At 62.7% G+C, this 16,939-nt stretch overlaps 1 protein-coding gene across 1 annotated transcript; it reads right to left on the bottom strand.

The window, feature by feature from the left end:
• Window positions 1–1,220: 1,220 nt before the first annotated feature.
• SUSD2 (sushi domain containing 2) lies at window positions 1,221–11,680 on the bottom strand. The gene is made up of 14 exons (XM_031949105.1): window positions 11,504–11,680; window positions 10,297–10,504; window positions 9,725–9,876; window positions 8,443–8,610; window positions 8,055–8,229; window positions 6,989–7,190; window positions 6,796–6,881; window positions 6,268–6,536; window positions 5,894–6,037; window positions 5,375–5,536; window positions 3,726–3,974; window positions 2,195–2,452; window positions 1,868–2,044; window positions 1,221–1,677 (listed from the first exon to the last, which is right to left on the bottom strand). Exons 1-14 carry the CDS (start codon window positions 11,556–11,558, stop codon window positions 1,556–1,558), a joined length of 2,427 nt encoding a protein of 808 aa, XP_031804965.1. The 5' UTR covers window positions 11,559–11,680; the 3' UTR covers window positions 1,221–1,555.
• Between the last annotated feature and the right edge of the window lie 5,259 nt (window positions 11,681–16,939).

Genomic DNA, 16,939 nt, shown 5'->3' with positions numbered 1-16,939 from the left:
GGCTGTTGCAGTCAGTCAATAAGCACTGATTTGGCACCTACTGTGTGCTGGGTGTTGTGCTTAAGTACTGGGCAGCTTTGTTGGAATACACAGGAGCCACCTGACAATGGAGGCCCAACCCAGGATGGAATATTTGTGGGAGAGGATGGAACAAGGAGAGGCCTTTGCTGCTCTGACCTTTCTCCTTCTCCTCCTAGACCTCCAACTTATCCCACTCCCAGCCCCAACCCCTGTAGATGTTACGATCCTCAGCTGGGGAGGCTCTGGGGAACGACCTGCCCCCAGCACTTTTTCTCTAGGTCCTGGACACCTGGAATGCTCTGCCTTCTGGCTTTCTTCAAGTCTCTTAAAATCCCCCTTTCCTTGTCCCAGTAACTCAACAGTAGAGCCTCCCAGTGTGGGTCTGTGGCGATCAGTCACACCTGTTTCTTGTGATCACTTTTGCAGTTTTCCTGACCACTCGAGGGTTTGCCATTTTCTTCTAGAACTCATTTCACAGATGAGAAAACTGAGGTAGACGGGCCTAAGTGACCTGCCCAGGATCACCCAGATACTGAGTGAGGCCAGATTTGAACTCAGGAACATGAGCCTTCCCGACTGTGGGCCAGCACCCTGTGCACGGGGAGGGGGGACAAAGATTACCAAAAATGACCCTTGGAAACTACCTTCTCACATAATTGGAAAAATACAATTTTATTGAGAAACTTTCCAGCCTGCGTTTTGACCAGAGCTCCGGTTCCCCCGTGATGCTGAACAGGATCTGAAATCGGACCTTTCCCTCCCCAGATGCGGCCCCAGTGGCCTCTTCCCCCCCCCTTCCTGGGGCTATTTGGAGCTGCCCCCATTTCTCCCCAGGGGAGTCCTGGGCTCCGGCTGCCCCAGTTCTTGGCTGCTTTTCCTGGCAGAGCCCGGAGGTCTTGCGTCCCGTCTCCAGGGACTCTTCCCTGGTGTCAGAAACCCGCATCAGACACCTGGCTCAGCGCAGCACCCCACCCCCCCGGCACAGCCCTCGGCCTCCCCGAGGCAGGACCCACTTCCATGGGGAGGAAATGCCCGCGTCCGTCTCAGATACGGCCAGTGTGCGGACCCCGGGCCCTCCGTCCCCTGCAGCGCCCCCTAGTGCCCCGGCCTCCTCCTGTGCCGGTCACTGTCCGCGGTGCTGCCCCCTCCCTGCCCGGCTCCACGCACTGGGTTTGGAAAGAGCCTCCACACACCACGCACCGGCTTTATTTAGGCTTTATTTAACGTCGAGGAACCAAGGCCTGGCTCCGCCTTGGCAAGCAGAAGCCGGCGGGGGAGGGGCAGGGTCTTCTTTCCAGAAAGAGGCCAGCTCCTTCCAAGGGGGGGGCGGGGGAGGGGGGAAAACTCCCATCCTGGACATGGGCGGATGTCAGGCTAGCAACAGACAAGGCTGGGGGAGGACGCCCGGGGTGGGGGAGGTGGCTCAGGTTGGGGATGGATGCCCAGGTAGGAGGTAAGCCCTGAGGTGGGGGGATGGGCACCCTGGGGGCACAGGTGCTCAGATGGGGAGTGTGATCCACAGCTGCAGGTTGCTTTACATAACCGTCCTCTTCTTCCTCCTCCTCAGGAGCACGTAGCCCAGGACAGCCAGAACAACCACACACAGCACTCCCAGGATGACTCCCAGCAGCACAGTCTTATTCGAGGAGTTTGAGGCTTTAAAAAGACCCAAGGGTATGAAGGGAAGGCCCAGCCCAGCCTGGGCCCCCCCCTCCCGGCGGCCTTTCTGGGACTCCCACCCAGCCGTGGTCCCTGGGGCTCAGCAGGGGATTACTGGCCGGAAGGAAGCGCCGGCCGAACCCTTCCCGCAGGCCGTGAGGTCCCCAGCCCGGGCTCGGGCCCTTACCTGGCTCGCAGTTCGGCACCTCCCCCGACCACCTGCCGTCGGGCTGGCAGGTCCGCTGCTTGGAGCCGCTCAGCGAGTAGCCGGGCTCGCAGCTGAACTCCACGGAGGAGCCCACCAGGTAGCGGGTCCCAGTCTTCTTCCCGTGCTCGGGGGGAGCCAGCCAGCCGCAGGACACCTCTGAGGAGAGGCCCAGGTTCGGGGTCAGAAGGCAGAAGGCGCAGTCCCTGACCCAAGGTCAGGGAGCCCCGTGCCCGCAAGCCCCTTCTCTGGCACAGCCTGTCTCGGTGCCCGCAGCCCCGGAAGCCCCTTCTCTGGGGGCCCTCTCACCCGGCTTTAGATCCCGCTGCAGCCGCTGGTGCTGCTCGTGGGCCACCCTCGTGGCGTTGCCAATGTCCAGCCTGCCGGTGACGAGGGCGTCGAACTGGCAGAGGAGGTCCCCCCTACACAGGGAGGACACCTCGGGGGTCAGGGGCCCCGGGGAGAACGCGGGCAGGAAGTCGGGGTCGTGCTTGGGCTTCTGCAGGTAGTTGTTCATCAGAAAGGAGGAATCATAAGTGAACAGGGAGGACTCGTTCAAAATGGCCCCTGAGGAGACACACACGGCCCAAGGGCCGTCAGAACCGGGGTCATCCCATTGGCCCTTCTTCCTGGAGAGCCCCCAGCCCCCAGCACTGGCAGCCGATGCCCACTGGGGACACTGGCAGATGTAGGGACTTCTGCAAGCCAGGGTGGGCACCTGGGCAAGTCTGGCATGTACCTGGTACAGTCATATCCTACTCTGTGTGACCCCATTTGGGGATTTTTTTGGGCAGAGATCCTGGAGGGGGTGGCCACTTCCTGCTCCAGCTCATTTTGCAGATGAGGAAACTGAGGCAAGCAGGGTGAAGCGACCAAGTCACACGGCTGCATGTGAACCCCGGGCCTCCCCAAACTCCAGGACCAGCGCTCTGGCTGCTGTACAGTCAGCACATCTTAACCGAGACTTCCAGTAAAAGGAAGGTGGGGTGGAGAGGACTCCTCTTTTGGCAGCCTCGGTGCCCCCTTGGCTGGGTCAGAGACAGGCGGGAGGAAGGCCGAGGGTCAGCAGACTGCGGCCCTGCACCCGATCCAGGTGCGGTCTGGGGGCTCGCGGTGGATCTCAAAGGACGAGGGGGTGGGAGACGAGTCTGGGGGAACCCTTCTCTCCAGAAAAGGCGGGGTAACCCCAAGCAGGGACCAGTGGGGGGGTCCCAGGTCACCAGGACCGAAGAGCCACCTTGTGGGACACTCCTGACTCCTTCAGGGGAAGTGCCCTCTTGGGCGGTCTCAGCCCGTGCTTCCCCTCCCCCAATTCTCCCACCCTCCTGGCCAGGAGGGGCTGAACTGCCTCGTGGGTCACAGTTGGGGTCAGCCCCAAGGGCTCGCTGATCTGCCAGCTCGGGCTCCTGCTGCTTCACCCTCCAGCCCAAGGGAGCGAGGAGGGAGGATCTGCCCACTGGGCAGGGAGGCCTCCTCGGGATGTGGCCCCAGGCCAGCCCCTGCCCCAAGCCTTCTCGGCCTGCTGGGCACCAACCCTGCCTGGGCTCGGGGGGGGGGGGGGCACCAATCTTGCTGTGGCTCAAGGCAGGCACTGATCCCATCAGGGCTTGGGGGGCACAGACCACACCATGGCTCAAGGGGGGCACTGCCTTTGAGCTCCCGCCACCCCCGGCCGTAAGCTGGTGTGGAAGTGCTGTCTGGGCCGAGGGCGAGCTGCCCCTGCCCACCTCTCTACTGTTCCCAAGCCCAGAGCAGGCACCAAGAAGCTTCTTCTGGGCCGAGACTTGGGGCGCTGGGCCTGGAGAAGAGAAGGCCGGAAGATCCCATGGGTCTTACTCACAGTCAGCGCCAAACTCGAGCAGCTCCTGGGGGGTGATGCTGGGGGACAGAACTGTCCCGTTCCTCAGCATGAAGTCATCGCTTGAGTTGTTGTTCAGGGTCCCCAGGAGGCCCCGGGTGTGGTTGAGGAACTTCTTGGGAAGAAGGACGCTCAGGCTCAGGAAGTGTTCGTGCGCCTGGATTTCCACTCCAGCCCCGGAGCCCAGCATCACCGACACGTTCCGGTTCCCGGCCACCGACAAGTACGTGCCTAGGAGAGACAGGCACTCACACCGGGCACCCTGGGAGGGGGAACCAGCCCTCCACCCCCCCCATCTCCCCCATGCCCCTCCCAAGGGCACTGAGCGCAGGTGCTGCACCTGGTCAGGCCTCCTGACGTAGCCAAGGACCAAACCTCCCCGAGCCCCTTCCTCTTGGAATTAGTGCCCAAGGTGCCACCCGACTGGCACCTAAAGAAGCAGAAGAAAGGGGACTTTTCTGAGAAAAGAGTTGAGGGCTCCTGTGGCCCATTAGCTCCAAGGAGCAAGCAGCCCTGTCGCCGCCTTTGTAGGGGCGTCCATCCCAGCGTCCGGAGCAGGCAGCCAGTGGCCAAAAGGCCACCAGCTAAGAAACTGGGGGTGTCCAGCCTGGAGATGAGAAGGCTCAGGGAGGACAGGCTGGCCATCCCGGTGTCGGAAGATCTGCCATGGAGGGGTCGGCCCCAGAAAACGGACCCAGAAAGAGAAGAGGGAAGTGAAAGGGAAAAGCCCAGAACTGTCAGAGCCAAGTCTAGAGTGACCGCTGTGGAGAAGGGACGAGTCTGGCGGAGCCAGAGGCCGCAAACGCAAATTTGTCAATCCTAACCCCAAGCCTAACCCTTGGTTTGTCCCAAAGCCGCATTTGCCGAGGAGCTTTTCTGGGCAATGCTCGAGGCTGTTCCAGAGCCCGCAGGTCTCCCTCACCTGTCTGCCTCCTTCTCTCTGCCTGCCTGCCTGCCTGCTCTCCCCCAGACCCCGAGAGCACGAGGGCCCGGCTGCCAGGGGGCTCGCGGTCCTATCGGACCGGTCACGCCTTCTGTCCTATGCGGGCGCCCATAATGGGGTCGTTTCTTTGGCAAAGCACGTGACTGCGTTTGTGACGTCTCATTGTTGTGAGTGCCAGGGGACTCAGGGGACGTGGAGGGGACTCATGACCAGGTGATCAGCGGGGAGGGGGGGGGGGGGGCACAGTCCTCATGACAAGGGATCCCTTAGACCCAGAGAGGATTGGAGCGAGGACTAGTGAGAACAGGGCAGCCAGTAAGCGAGTCTCCCTGGGCCTTTGTGACTGATAAAAGCCCTGGGAGTAACCTAGGGGGCCAGAGAATTCCCCTGCGAGGTTCACATCAGGTCCCCGGGAGCTGGGGAGGAGGAATACTGGCTGGATTGGAAGACCAGGGGCTGGGGGAGGAAGGCCCGGGGACACAGACGCCAGACCTGTCAGTGCTCAGGGGCAGTCGCATGGGCCGGTCGGCCGGCAGTTAGGAGCCTCGACAAGACCAGCTCTCCCTGGGCTTGGGCTGCCTTGCCATCTGTCACCCAAATGTCGATCCCATCACTTCCCGGGCTGAGTGCCCACAGCCCCGGCGAACTCCCGATCCCCTCCCAGGGCCCCTCCTGTTAGGAGCCTCACCTTTTAGGTCTAACCAGCTCTGCTCAGTGAAGTTCAGGAGCTCCTGGTTCAGCAGGACCTCGAGGGTCTTTCCACTCGGCCCCCCGAGCCGGACCTCGACCACATCAGAGACGTTCTCCTTGACCGCCACCGCCAAGATGGCTGTCGCCAACGCCTGTGCCCCTGGAGCGAGAAGACCCAGGAGGTTGCTCAGCCCTCGGCCCTTCCCGGGTGGCCTTGGAGGCCCAGGCCTGACTGTCCAGCCTTTATGGCGGACACTTCTTCCCTGTGACTGCCCTCGAGCTCTCCAATGTGGCCCAAAGGGGTCCCATGCTCCCCACCCTGCCTGTCCCCTTGGGAGCTCCGCCCCTCCGTCCTGGCTCCCGGCCTCCCCCAGGTGTCTCATCCAAGAGGGCCTGGAATTCTGGGGACAGGAGGAGCTGCCGCCTGCCAGCTGGGCAGCAAGGAGATGCCTGGGGGGAAAATGCCCAGGGCCCGAGGAGAGGGAGCCCACCAGCAGGCACTCGGGAGCCCACTCACCGCTGGCCGTGGAGGGCGACTGGGTCCTGGCCTGCACCATCAGGTCTGTGAGCTCGGACTGCACCATCACATACTCTCCCCGGCCGTTGAACGTAAAGCGGACGCCGTCAAACGTCAGGAAGTGAGGGTCCCCGAAGGCTGAGGCTGGGACCCAGAAGAGCCCGGTCAGGGATGGGGGCCGCAGATGCCCTGCCCCCCCCCTCCCGACCGAGGGGCCGTGGGCCAGGGACCCCAGGCAGAGCCCTCGCCGGGACGCCGGCGGGTCCCCTGGATGCCGGCCCACCGGCGCCCAGCCAGGGCCCAGCTCCCCACTCCATTTCCCCGACAACGGAGCCTTAACCACCCCGAGGGCGGGGTCTGTGGCGCTCCCTCACCCAAGTGGGGGGGGCGGTACGTCTGGCAGTCGCTCGAGGGCCGCAAATCCAGGTACAAGTGGCAGTTGTTGGACCAGAGGCAGCAGTAGTAGAAGGTGATGACGTCGTACAGCCAGTGGGAGAGGCCGGGGACACGAGGGGGGGCCCCGTAGGGGTAGGAGCCCCAGTCGTGCCCGCGGTCTGGGGTGCTCCCGCTCGACGAGTCCTTGGTCAGCACCTGGGTGCCCGCTGCCGTGTAGCAGCATTGCTGGCCCGCCGCGTACCGAGGGCTGGGGGGGGGGGGGGGACGAGAGCGCCCGTCAGCCCGGCCCGAAAATCAGCAGCCCGGGGCAGACCAGACGGCCAAGGGGCGAGCCCCAGGCAAAGCCGAGCCGAGCCCCAGGGAGGTCCCCGGGTGGGCTCCGGAGCAGGGCTGGCTTTGCGGGGAACGCTTGGGAGCCCGGCCCCCCACCTCCCACCTCCCCATTACCCTCCCTTTGGGGCTTGGGCTCTCCCTGAATCTCCCAGGGCCCGGGGCCATCCCCTTACCTCCCCTGGATGCTGCGCACACAGTGCACGGCCTCGGGGTGGTACGTGCACACGCTGCCCCTCTCGATGTCACAGCCATAATCGGTCTGGGGAGAGCCGGACGTCAGCGAGCTGCCGCCCCACTTCAGGAGCTGAGATCTGGGGTCTCCTCCCTCCTCCCTCCTCCCTCCTCCCTCCTCCCTCCAGCACTCACAAAGAAGCGGCCGGTATCGGCCCGAGCCTGGGCCAGGGTACAGGGGCAATCCTCGATCTCCTCCAGGAAATTGGGCAGCGTTTTCTCCAGCTGGACCCAGCTGTGGCACTTGGCGGTGGCCCAGGAGGCAGAGTCCCGGCGGAAGTCCTCGCCCAGATGCCAGGCCAGGGCGTGATCGCTGCTCCAGACGGCAGGGACGTCCCTGGGGAGAGGCGGCCGAGGGCTGTGAGCCTGGACCCCGCCTCCCGCCCATGGGCCTTGCCCGGGCCCCAGAGCCTCGGCTGCCAGCTGGGCCCCAGGGGGCTCTGGGGATAGGACAGAGAGGGCCCCGCCCTTCAGTGGGGAAAGGGACGGCATCATGGGCATGGGACAGAGGAGGGGGAACTGTACGGGGGGAGGGCGGGGGCACAACAGGCTGCCCAGGAGAGGACCTTCCCCTAGAGGGTTCATCCACAGTCCCCAATGGGCCCCCCAGTGCATCTGTCCCTCCTATTAGGCCTCGTAACAGCCCCCCTCCCACATCCATCTGGGAGCACCCAGTCTCTGGGGCCAACCGAGCCCCCCCCCCCCCATCCCCTCACCCAGCTCTCCAGGGGAGCCTCTCCACAGTTTCCCCCCCAGCTTCCTCCCGAGACTGCTCCAGGGAGTGGCGTTCAGGGCCACCAGCTCCCCAGGCCCGAGGAAGATTCCCTTGCCTGCCCCCCCCAGACGCTGGGCCCCCCGACAGCCCCTGCCCTCAGGGTTAGGGTTCTCTGCCCTACCCCCATCCCGGCCTTCTGGCCTTGCCACCTCTCTTCCCGTTCCCCACCAAGTCTGGCCACGGAGGAGACCACGTCCAGAGCCTCCCCAGCCCCCGTGGTCCCAGGGCCCCTTCCCACTGGCCTGCCCAGACTTCCTTCCCCCGGACCTGGCCCAACCCGGCTCCTTCTCTTCCCTCCCTTTCTAGTCTGGAGCCCGAGCCCGGCCAGGTGCCCTTCCTCGGTCCCCCTCCGAGCCCCTCCTCCCGCTGTGTCCTTCCCCCACTGGGAATCCCAGAGCCCCCACCCCTGGCCGCCCCCGCCCCCACCTCTCTCCGTCCTGGTGCTTGCTCCCGGAGATGCGCAGGGCGCCCACTTCCCAAGCCTGGTACTGGGGTTTGGCCGGCACCGGGGTGAAGGTGAACTTGTGACTGTTGGGGAAGTTCCTGGCCAGGGTGTAGAGGTACGACCACTGGGCCTTCCAGTCACCAGAGTAGGGCTTGCCTGCAAGGGGACGCAAGTTATGTCACCCCACGCCTGGCTCCCCATCGCTTCCTACCCCCCAAACCTCAAAGGCCATTCTGACGAAACTCGCCTCAGTCCCCCCGGGAAAATGGGCCCATCGGCCTCGACGACCTCTGGGGCCCTTCCCAGCTCTCATCCTGCTCCCCCACGTCCAGCCGAGCGTGGGGCCCACTCTCCTGCCCTCGTCATTACCCGTCTCTTGGTAGCCCCACAGCTCGATATTGACGGTGGGCTCGGGCAGCAGGGAGCCGTTCCAGGAGAGGGTGAGGTTCCCGGTGACCCCCGGGGTCCCGTAGTACTGCCACTTGGTGTCGTTGACCAGCTCACTCTTGCTGGAATCGGACACTTTGCTGTGATGGACTGGAAGAAGGCGGGCAGCCCGTGAGCGAGGGACCGAGCTAGAGAAAAGGGTCCCTTGGGCCCGTGGGCGCGGAGGAGCCGACTCGGCGTCCCAGGTGCCCTCTGCCAAAGGCAGGGCAGGCGGCCCAAGGAATGTCCTCGCCTGTGTGTCCCCAGTACTGGGCCACAAGCCCCCTCCCCCCGTCCCCCTGTGCAGAGGATGACCCTGGACACTTGTGTCCCTAATGAGAGACACTCATTTAACTCAGTGGATCTGCTGAAGTCAGAAAAGAGATCTGGGGTCTCTGGTGGGTCTTACCTAAGGCTTTTCCACCTACCACATGGGAAAGAATGGGGAACCAGGAGGTGAAAGGGTTGTTGGGAGAAGGACGTTTGCTTTCAACCAAAGGCCACCTCCTCTGGCCAAATAAGAAAGCTAGAGGAAGGATCTGCGCTTCTTTTGGGGAAACCAAGGCCCGAGAAGCAAAAGTCCAGCAAGTGAAGAGAATCAAAGACTTGGATCAGAAAAGGATTTGAGCTCATCCAGCCTATGATCCCATTTTACAACAAGGAAACTGAGGTAGGGCCAAACGCTTGCAAAGAAGAGCGGAAGTCGAGTCAGACCCTCTTCTCTGCCCTCTGGGTTCCCCCCAGCTCTGGCTCCATTATGGGAAGACTGATGATGCAGGAGAAAGTGAGGAAGAGGTTTAAGAGAAGGGGGCTGGGTCCAAGAGAACCGGCGAGCAAGCTGGGCCGGTCTTGGGGGCCTCCAGCCCAGGTGGGACCCCCCTTACTGAGCTGTGTCGGCAGCCAGGTCCCCGGGCCTCTCCGAGGAGACTCCTTGGGGATCCAAGATGGTGCCAGCACGGGGATAGCAGCTCAGGGCCCCGGAGCAAGGGAGGCATGTCCTTTGGCCGGACTCAGTGAAGCGGGCAGAGCTCACCCTGGGAATTGGGGATCCCCGACTCATCCCTGGGCCTCAGTGTGCCGCTCCGTGAGATGGACAGCCTGCGTAGCCAGCCATCCTCCCTGCCTCCCAAGATGCCAGCAGGCTCTCCAAGGGAGGTGGGGAGGGGAAGCGCCATGGGAAGGTACTTGGGAGCTCCATGGTAGGGAAGGGGGACCGGACCCTCACCTGCCAGCCAGGTCCCGGAGCTGGGGAACGTTTGGCCGCCATCCAGGGACACCCTGAAGGGAATCCGCCCGCTTTCGTACAGGAGGGGCGACACACAGTGGATCCTGCCCTTGTCATCCACGTAGCCTTGTGTTTGGATCGTTTCTCGGAACCTGGCGCCCAAGGAGGGAGAACTCAGAAAGAAGGTGGCCCAGGAAAAAGCCCGAGCCTGCCCGGGGCCTCCCTGCCCGGAGCCCTTCCGGCTTGGGCCCAGCTGGGGCTGGTGCTCAGTAGGGACTTGACCTCTTGGCATTAGCCTTGGCCCTACCTGCCCCTGGTCTGGCTGGAAGGCCCCTCCTCCCTCCCACGTGAGCTCTCATTGGCCCAGCCTCATTAAGGGCTCTGGGTCCTCTTGGGCAAAGAGGGAGGGCCGCAAGAAGGGCCTCCCCCCGCCCTCCCCCCATGGCCTGCTGTGGCTCCCAGCTTCTCTCTGTCTGCACAAGGTGACCCCCCGGACCTGTGTTTTGCCCCCGAGGCCCGGGCTGCGCACCCGCCCTGGGTGGCCTTGCCCTCTGCCCTCCGGGAGCGCTCACCTGCAGACCACGGAGGAGGCCTGGGGGACCTGGGGCTGCCCCAGCAGCACGAAGTCTTGGCCGCCCATCACCGAGCCCGAGTAGGGCTCGATCCCCAGACAGAACTGCTTGTAGTCGGGACAGCAGGTGCTCAGGGACCAGCAGGTCACGTGACAAGAGCAGTTTTTTCTGAAAGCCCCACAGTGCCCGGCACACGAGTCTTGGGACTCTGCGGAGAGAGAGACCCCGAGGAGCTCAGCCCGGCCCGGCCTCCATACCCGGGGGCCCATGGGCCAGTGGGGGAGGGGGGAGAGAGGGGGGCCAACCCGCCCAGGCCCTCCAGGCAGTAAAGCCCAGTGAGCGGCCCTCTGACAAGCTGCGGGCCCAGCGAGCTGCGGAGCTGCCGAGGCAGTCACGGCCCGGCCCCGATTTACCCCTAAACAAGCCCCGGAGGACGCAGGCTCCCGGCCTGCCCGAGGCTCCCCTGCAGGGTGGGCCCTCGGCCCGCGCCCCTCCCTCCCCGAGGAGCCGCCTCGGGGTCACTCGCCTCCAGAGCCTGTGTTCGGACCCAGCTCCGGGCCCCAGGGACACTCACTGCCCCCCTCCCCAACCCTGCGCGGGCCCGGGCCCTGGGGCCGCCCGGGAGCGCCTTTGCTGCTGCCTCGGGACTCTGCCGGAGCTCCGGGCGCCTCCCCCTAGTTCGGGCCTTGGGGTGGCGGGGATGGAGCAGAAAACAGGTCTGCGGAGGATCGGGGATGGGGGGGTTCGGCCCGGGCGGAGCGGGGCCGGAGGGCGTGGCAAGCAGCCCAGCCCGTTGGCAGCCCCCCCCGAAGCCCACCGCCCCGGCCAGGGGCACGTCCCGAGGGCGCGGGGCTCGGCAGCCATTCCCTCCGGGGCGCCCCCTTCCCACCCCGAGTCAGGCAGCGGCCGCGCAGTGCCAGCTCCCTCCCCCCCTCCCGGGAAGGGCCTCGGCCGGGTCCGCCTGCTGGAAGCCTCGGAAACCTGGCGAACGTCCAGAACGAAAGCTCGTCCGGTCCCTGGGGAGGGGGGGGGGGAAGGGAGCCGCGGGGAGCTGGGAGCGCGGCCCCGCAACGCACGGGGGGACTCGAAGCCAGACGCCGCTTCTTTCTCCCGCCGAGGACCCACGTGCCCAGGCTGCTCCCCCGAACCCTCCTGGCCCCCCGACAGCGGCCGGAAGGTTACTCGGCAGCGGACGCGCCCCCAGTACCTGCGGGGAGCCAGAGAAGGCCGCTCGCTAGGAGCGCGAACCACCAAAGCTGCATGGCGGGCTCGCCTCAGTGTGCCGCCCTCAGCAATGGGCGGACGGACAGCGAAGGAGAGGAGAAAGCAGAAGACCCCGGAGCCTCTCCCGGCCAGAGCCAGAGCTCTTAAAAGCCTGGCCCCAGGCCCGGCCCAACTCGGAGCGCCGCCCCGCCTCCCCGGCCCCTCCCCTCCCAAAGTCCGAAGCGAGGAGCCCGGGCCCCAAGCCCCGCCCCGGGCCCCAGCCCCCAAGTCGGGGGCACCGGGTGACGGGAGGTGGGGAGGAGGGGGGAGGGAGGGGGCGCCGGGGCCGCGGCTCCTCTCGGGGCTCCGGGCCCGGTGAGGTCTGCGCTGCAAGAAGGGGGGGAGGGAGGGATCCCCCCGGAGGCGCTGCCCCCCATCCTGGCTATCCCGGGGCGGGACGCACCGAGAGCAAGGCCGAGCTCGGAGGTGGCCTCTTCGGTCATCCTTCCCTCGAGGGCGTGGGGAACACCTGGGTCCGCGGGCAGAGGGGCCTCGGAGGGGGCAGGGCGTCAGCTCCCCGGGGGCAGGTGGCTTCTGTCCCCCCGTCCCGCCCCCCCGGGCAGAGAGCAGCTGTGGGCTGCCCCGGAGCGGGATGGGCTGCTGGGGGGGGGGGACCCCCACCCCCTCTGGGAGCTGCCAAAAAGACCCTGGGCAATGGGCGGGGCCTGAGGTCCCCACGTGAGAGCTGTCTCTCTCAGCCGCTGCCCAGGGCCCTGAAGGACCCTCCCCCCCCCCCCGCCCCGCCTCCCCCGGGCCCGTCGGGGAGGCGGGTGCAGCCGGGCCGGGCAGGGAGAGGGGGGGTCAGCGCACGCCGGAGCCGCCGGACTGGCCGCAGGCCCTCGGCGGCCCTCTCTGACTGGAGGAAACGGAGGCAGCGGCGCCGGCCGCGCTCGGCCGTCCGGGAGGCGTCCGGATCCGCACTCGGGGCTGGCCCCGCGGCTCGGCCCGCGAACCCCGGCTGCGGGCTCCGCCGGACGTTTGCCAGCGCGGGCCTGGGGAGGGCACCCGGCTCCCCGCGCCTCGGTGTCCCGGCCTGTAAAAGGGCGTGCCTGTCGGCGTGAGCCCCCCCCCGCGGGGTTCTGGGCGTCCCGTGCGCTTCACACCTGAATGAGCCCCCGGTTGGCCGCCCCGCTGCCTCCGTTTCCTCCAGGGAGAGAACAATGACCGTCCTGCCGGGCGCGAAGATCAGATAAGGCGCCTCCAAATGCGCGGCCCCGAGGCGGCCCTCACACTCTTTGTCCTTACAATAATGGGGGGGGGGGACTGGACACTACTCCGGAGCCAAGGCACAAGTGCACGCGAGTCCCGGGGGGGACTGGAGGCCGGGAGAGCTGGGGAGGGGCGCCGGCGAGAAGGGTCAGCCTAGGTGGGGGAGGGGGACCAGAACAGGGGGGACGAGGACCAGAGCAGGTGACAGAGGGGGAGGAGGACTAGAGCGGGGGGGGGGAGGACTAGAACAGGTGGGGGAGGGGGAGGAGGACTAGAGCAGGAGGGGGGAGGGGGAGGAGGACCAGAGCAGGTGACAGAGGGGGAGGACTAGAGGAGGAGGGGAGGGGCAGGAGGAAGAGAAGTACTAGAGGGGAAGGACAGAGCGGGTGGGGAGGACTAGAACAGGTGGGGGAGGGGGAGGAGGACTAGAGCAGGAGGGGGGGGGGAGGAGGACCAGAGCAGGTGACAGAGGGGGAGAAGGACTAGAGCGGGTGGGGGGAGGACTAGAACAGGTGGGGGAGGGGGAGGAGGACTAGAGCAGGAGGGGGAGAGGGGAGGAGCGACCAGAGCAGGCGCCGAGGGGAGGAGGACTAGAGCGGGTGGGGGTGGGAGAGGAGGACTAGAACAGGTGGGGGAGAGGCGACAGAACTTCCTGCAGAAGCGGGACTGAGTTTCACGTTGAAGGGAATGAAGGTCTCCAGATGGAGCCAGAGAAGGGGAGGGCGAGGGCGAGCGGCCACGGTGCTGGACTTGGCGCAGCTCGAGCCCGGAAGGCCGGAGTCGGGGACTCCGGCTGACGGATGAGCCTGGGCGGAGACGGAGCCTGAGCCCTCGCCTAGGCTGCCGGCAGTTGTCGGTCCTGCTCCGGTGGTTTTCTTGGCCAAGAGAGCGGGGTGCGCGGGGAACGAAGGCGGAGTGTGAGTGACTTGTCACAAGGTGAAGCTCGGTTTGACCCCGGGCCCAGGGAGCTATCCGCTGCCGTCTCTGCTCCTCGACAGCCTGCCACCTGCTCCCATAGCCTGCAACGGACCGAGCCCGAGGTCAGTCCTGCTGGGGTGTAAATCTGAGCGAAGGGCAGGAGCTGGGAGGGATTCCGGGTGGAGGTGCTAGAATTTAGTGCCAGAAGCTCTGGGACGCCCCGAGGAGGGAGGGCGGTGACAAGATCAGACGTGACAAGATCGCTGGTTACAAAGGGTGGAGAAAGGGGACACAGCTGGAGGGAGGCTCTTGCAACAGTCTTTGGCAAGATAAGCTGGAAGAAGTAGCAGCAACCTCAGGTCTACCGATGAGCCCGCTCTAAGCATGAGCCGGCTCCGGGGGCAGACAGGGGAGAGGAGTTAAGTCACTTGGGGAGGGTGAAAGAGGAGAGAGGAAAAGCTGCCTTGAACATTAACACCCCAAAACTAAGATCTCGGCAAATGGTCCCGTCACTTCCTGGCAGGCGGAGGAGGTAGTGGGAACAGGCTCAGACCGTATATTCCTGGGCTCAAAGAGCCAGGCAATCTTTGAAATGAAGGAATTAAGGAAATTAAGACTCTCGCTCCTTGGAAGGAAAGCCAGGGCAAGCCTGGTCAGCGGACTAAAAAGCAGAGACGTCACCCTGCCGACCCTGTGGTCCAAGCTCTGGGTTTGCCAGCAGCAAAGTTTGGCAGGGAGAGCTGGAAAGCTGAGCCCCGCAGAACTGACGCCTTCTCCCCGTGCTGGAGGAGACTTCTGAGGGTTTCCTGGACAGCGAGGACATCAGATCAGTCAGCACTGATTACTTCCAGCCACTGGCTGGGAGGCTAAATCCCCAAGCTGACGTTAAATGCGAGTTCCTCGCCACTACAGAAAGGGCCGCTCTGAACATTTTTGCACATGTGGGTCCTTTTCCCTTTTTTATGATCTCACTGGGATAGAACCCCCCCCCCCCCCCCCTCGGATCAAAGGGTATACGAGTTTTATAGCCCTTTGGGAGAATGGGAGAAGTTCCAAATTGCTCTCCACAATGGTTGGATTGCAAGCACTTTTTCTAAAAGATAATCGAAGCTATTGGTTGATTATTAATGAGGAAACACAGGGGGCTTGTGAGCAACAGAACAGGAGAGTGATCAGTTGTCCTCTGGGAACCAGATCCGATTATTGGACTCATTGCAAAAGTTTGGGAACGCTTGGAAAGATTGAGAACCAAAGGAGAGGGAGACAGTGGAGATGGACAGGGCGTGTCATGGAGGCAATGAGCGTGACCTGGGACAGACTGGGAGAGAGAGAGAGGATAGAAGGGGCTGGCTTGCTGTGGTCCGTGGGATCGCGAAGAGTCAGAAGCTACCGAATGACTGAACAGCAACAAGGAGAGAGTAGGTCTACAGGTATTTATTAAGTGCCCGCTGTGTTCCAGGGATTGTGTCAAGTCCTGGTGATACGATGAAAGGCAAAAGATGGCCTACCTTCTGCCCTCAAACAGCTTCCAGGTTAACCGAGGAGACAAAATGCCTACGTTTACGAACAAGGGGATGAGCCAGGCAGTCGTTCCCAAGGCGTGGACTGGGAGCAGAACTCGGGACCCTCTTAAAGAAGGGGCCTCCCTGACCTAGCTCTCTGGGGAGCTTCTGTAGCCTCCTTACCGTCTGGGGACAGACTCTGTAGAGTTCCTGCCACTCACTCCATCCATCCACCAATCAACAAGCATTTATTAAGTCCCTCCCACGTGTCAGGCTCAGTGCTAAGGGATATATATATATATATATAAAGAAAGATGAACACCCTGCTCTCGGGGAGCTCACATTCTAACACAAGAAGTGGCACAAATGTATCTAAGCACACAGAAAATGAGCACAAGCTGTAGCACCACCCCTTCGGCGCCACTTCCCCAACTCCTACTCTCATTGCTGGGACCGGCTCCCAGAGGCAGCTGACTACTCTCCTCAACTGTGTTCTGTTGCTCACAAGCCCCCACTGTGGCCCTTCCCCATTAATAATCGATCTGTAGCTTCGATTACCTTTTAGAGAACCATCCAACCATTTTGGGGAGGAGAAATTGGGAACTAGGCCCAAAGGGCTATCCAACGGTGACCCTTTGATCTAGCAGTGTCTCTACTGGGTCCGCATCCAAAAGAAATCATAAAAGAGGGAAAAGAACCCACATGTGCTAAAATGTTTATAACGGCCCTCTCTGTAGTGGCAAGGAACTGGAAACTGAGTCGATGCCCATCAGTTGGGGAATGGCTGAATAAATTATGGGATATCAATGTAATGGAATATTATTCTTCTGTAAGAAATGACCCACAGGATGATTTCAGAGAGATCCGGAGAGAGCGGTGCTGAGTGAAGTGAGCAGAACGAAGGACATTGTCCACGGCAACAATAAAATTATGTGATGACCGACTGTGATGGACGTGGCTCTTTTCAACAATTCGGGTAATGCCAATAGATTTGTGATGGAGAGAACCATCGCATCTAGAGAGAGAACTCAGAGGCCTGAATGTAAATTAAAGCTGAATATTTTTTTACTTTCAGGTCATTGTTATTGTTTGTTTTTCTTTCTCCTGTCTTTTTCTCTTTTGATCTGATTTTTTTTTTTCTTTTTGCACAGCATAACAAATATGGAAATATGCTTAGAAGAATTGTGCAATTTAACATATCCTGTTCGAAGTGTTAGGGTAGAAGGGGACAGGAGGAGAGGGAGAAAAATTTGGAGCATAAGGTTTTGCACGAATTTGGAAAAATAAGAAGCTATTTAAAAAAAAAAAGAAAAATTAATACAGCGGTGTAATAACAGTTGACACAAAAATGATCCATCATCTCCCCCCAAACCAGTGGCATACTCTCCTCCTTCTTCCTCTCACAAAGACTCCTGGGAAAAGTGGACTTATATTTAAAGCATGATGGTGGTAAGAAACATGTAGAGAACGAGTGTGGTCAAACTTAACACCTGGTACTGAGAGGTCCGACATCTCCCCCAGCAGCTCCCAGCTGTCTTTGCCTTACACACTGGGGGCACTCAGTGCTCCCTGAGCCTTTTGGCTCCATAGCAGATTGGAAAACTTTTCATCACCCAGGAAAAACGTAGCTTGACATGGCTGGAAACAGGCTTACCAAGCCTTAAATGTCGGAACCAGCCATGAGCAAGTGCAATCCAGACACACTCCGAGGACTCCATGGCCAGCCCTTTCATTACACTGCCAAAGTTTTG

The sequence above is a fragment of the Sarcophilus harrisii genome, chromosome 1, assembly GCF_902635505.1.
Source record: "Sarcophilus harrisii chromosome 1, mSarHar1.11, whole genome shotgun sequence".
NCBI lineage: Eukaryota > Metazoa > Chordata > Mammalia > Dasyuromorphia > Dasyuridae > Sarcophilus > Sarcophilus harrisii.
This window is presented reverse-complemented; position numbering and strand designations above follow the sequence as displayed.

Excerpts from the sequence above, each read along its gene's own strand:
- SUSD2 (XM_031949105.1), bottom strand. The coding sequence starts at position 11,558 with ATGCAGCTTTGGTGGTTCGCGCTCCTAGCGAGCGGCCTTCTCTGGCTC. Across the intron at positions 9,877-10,296 it reads GCCTCCTCCGTGGTCTGCAG|GTTCCGAGAAACGATCCAAA; the intron begins GTGAGCGCTCCC and ends CTTGGGCGCCAG. Across the intron at positions 2,045-2,194 it reads GCAGCGGGATCTAAAGCCGG|AGGTGTCCTGCGGCTGGCTG; the intron begins GTGAGAGGGCCC and ends GCCTCTCCTCAG.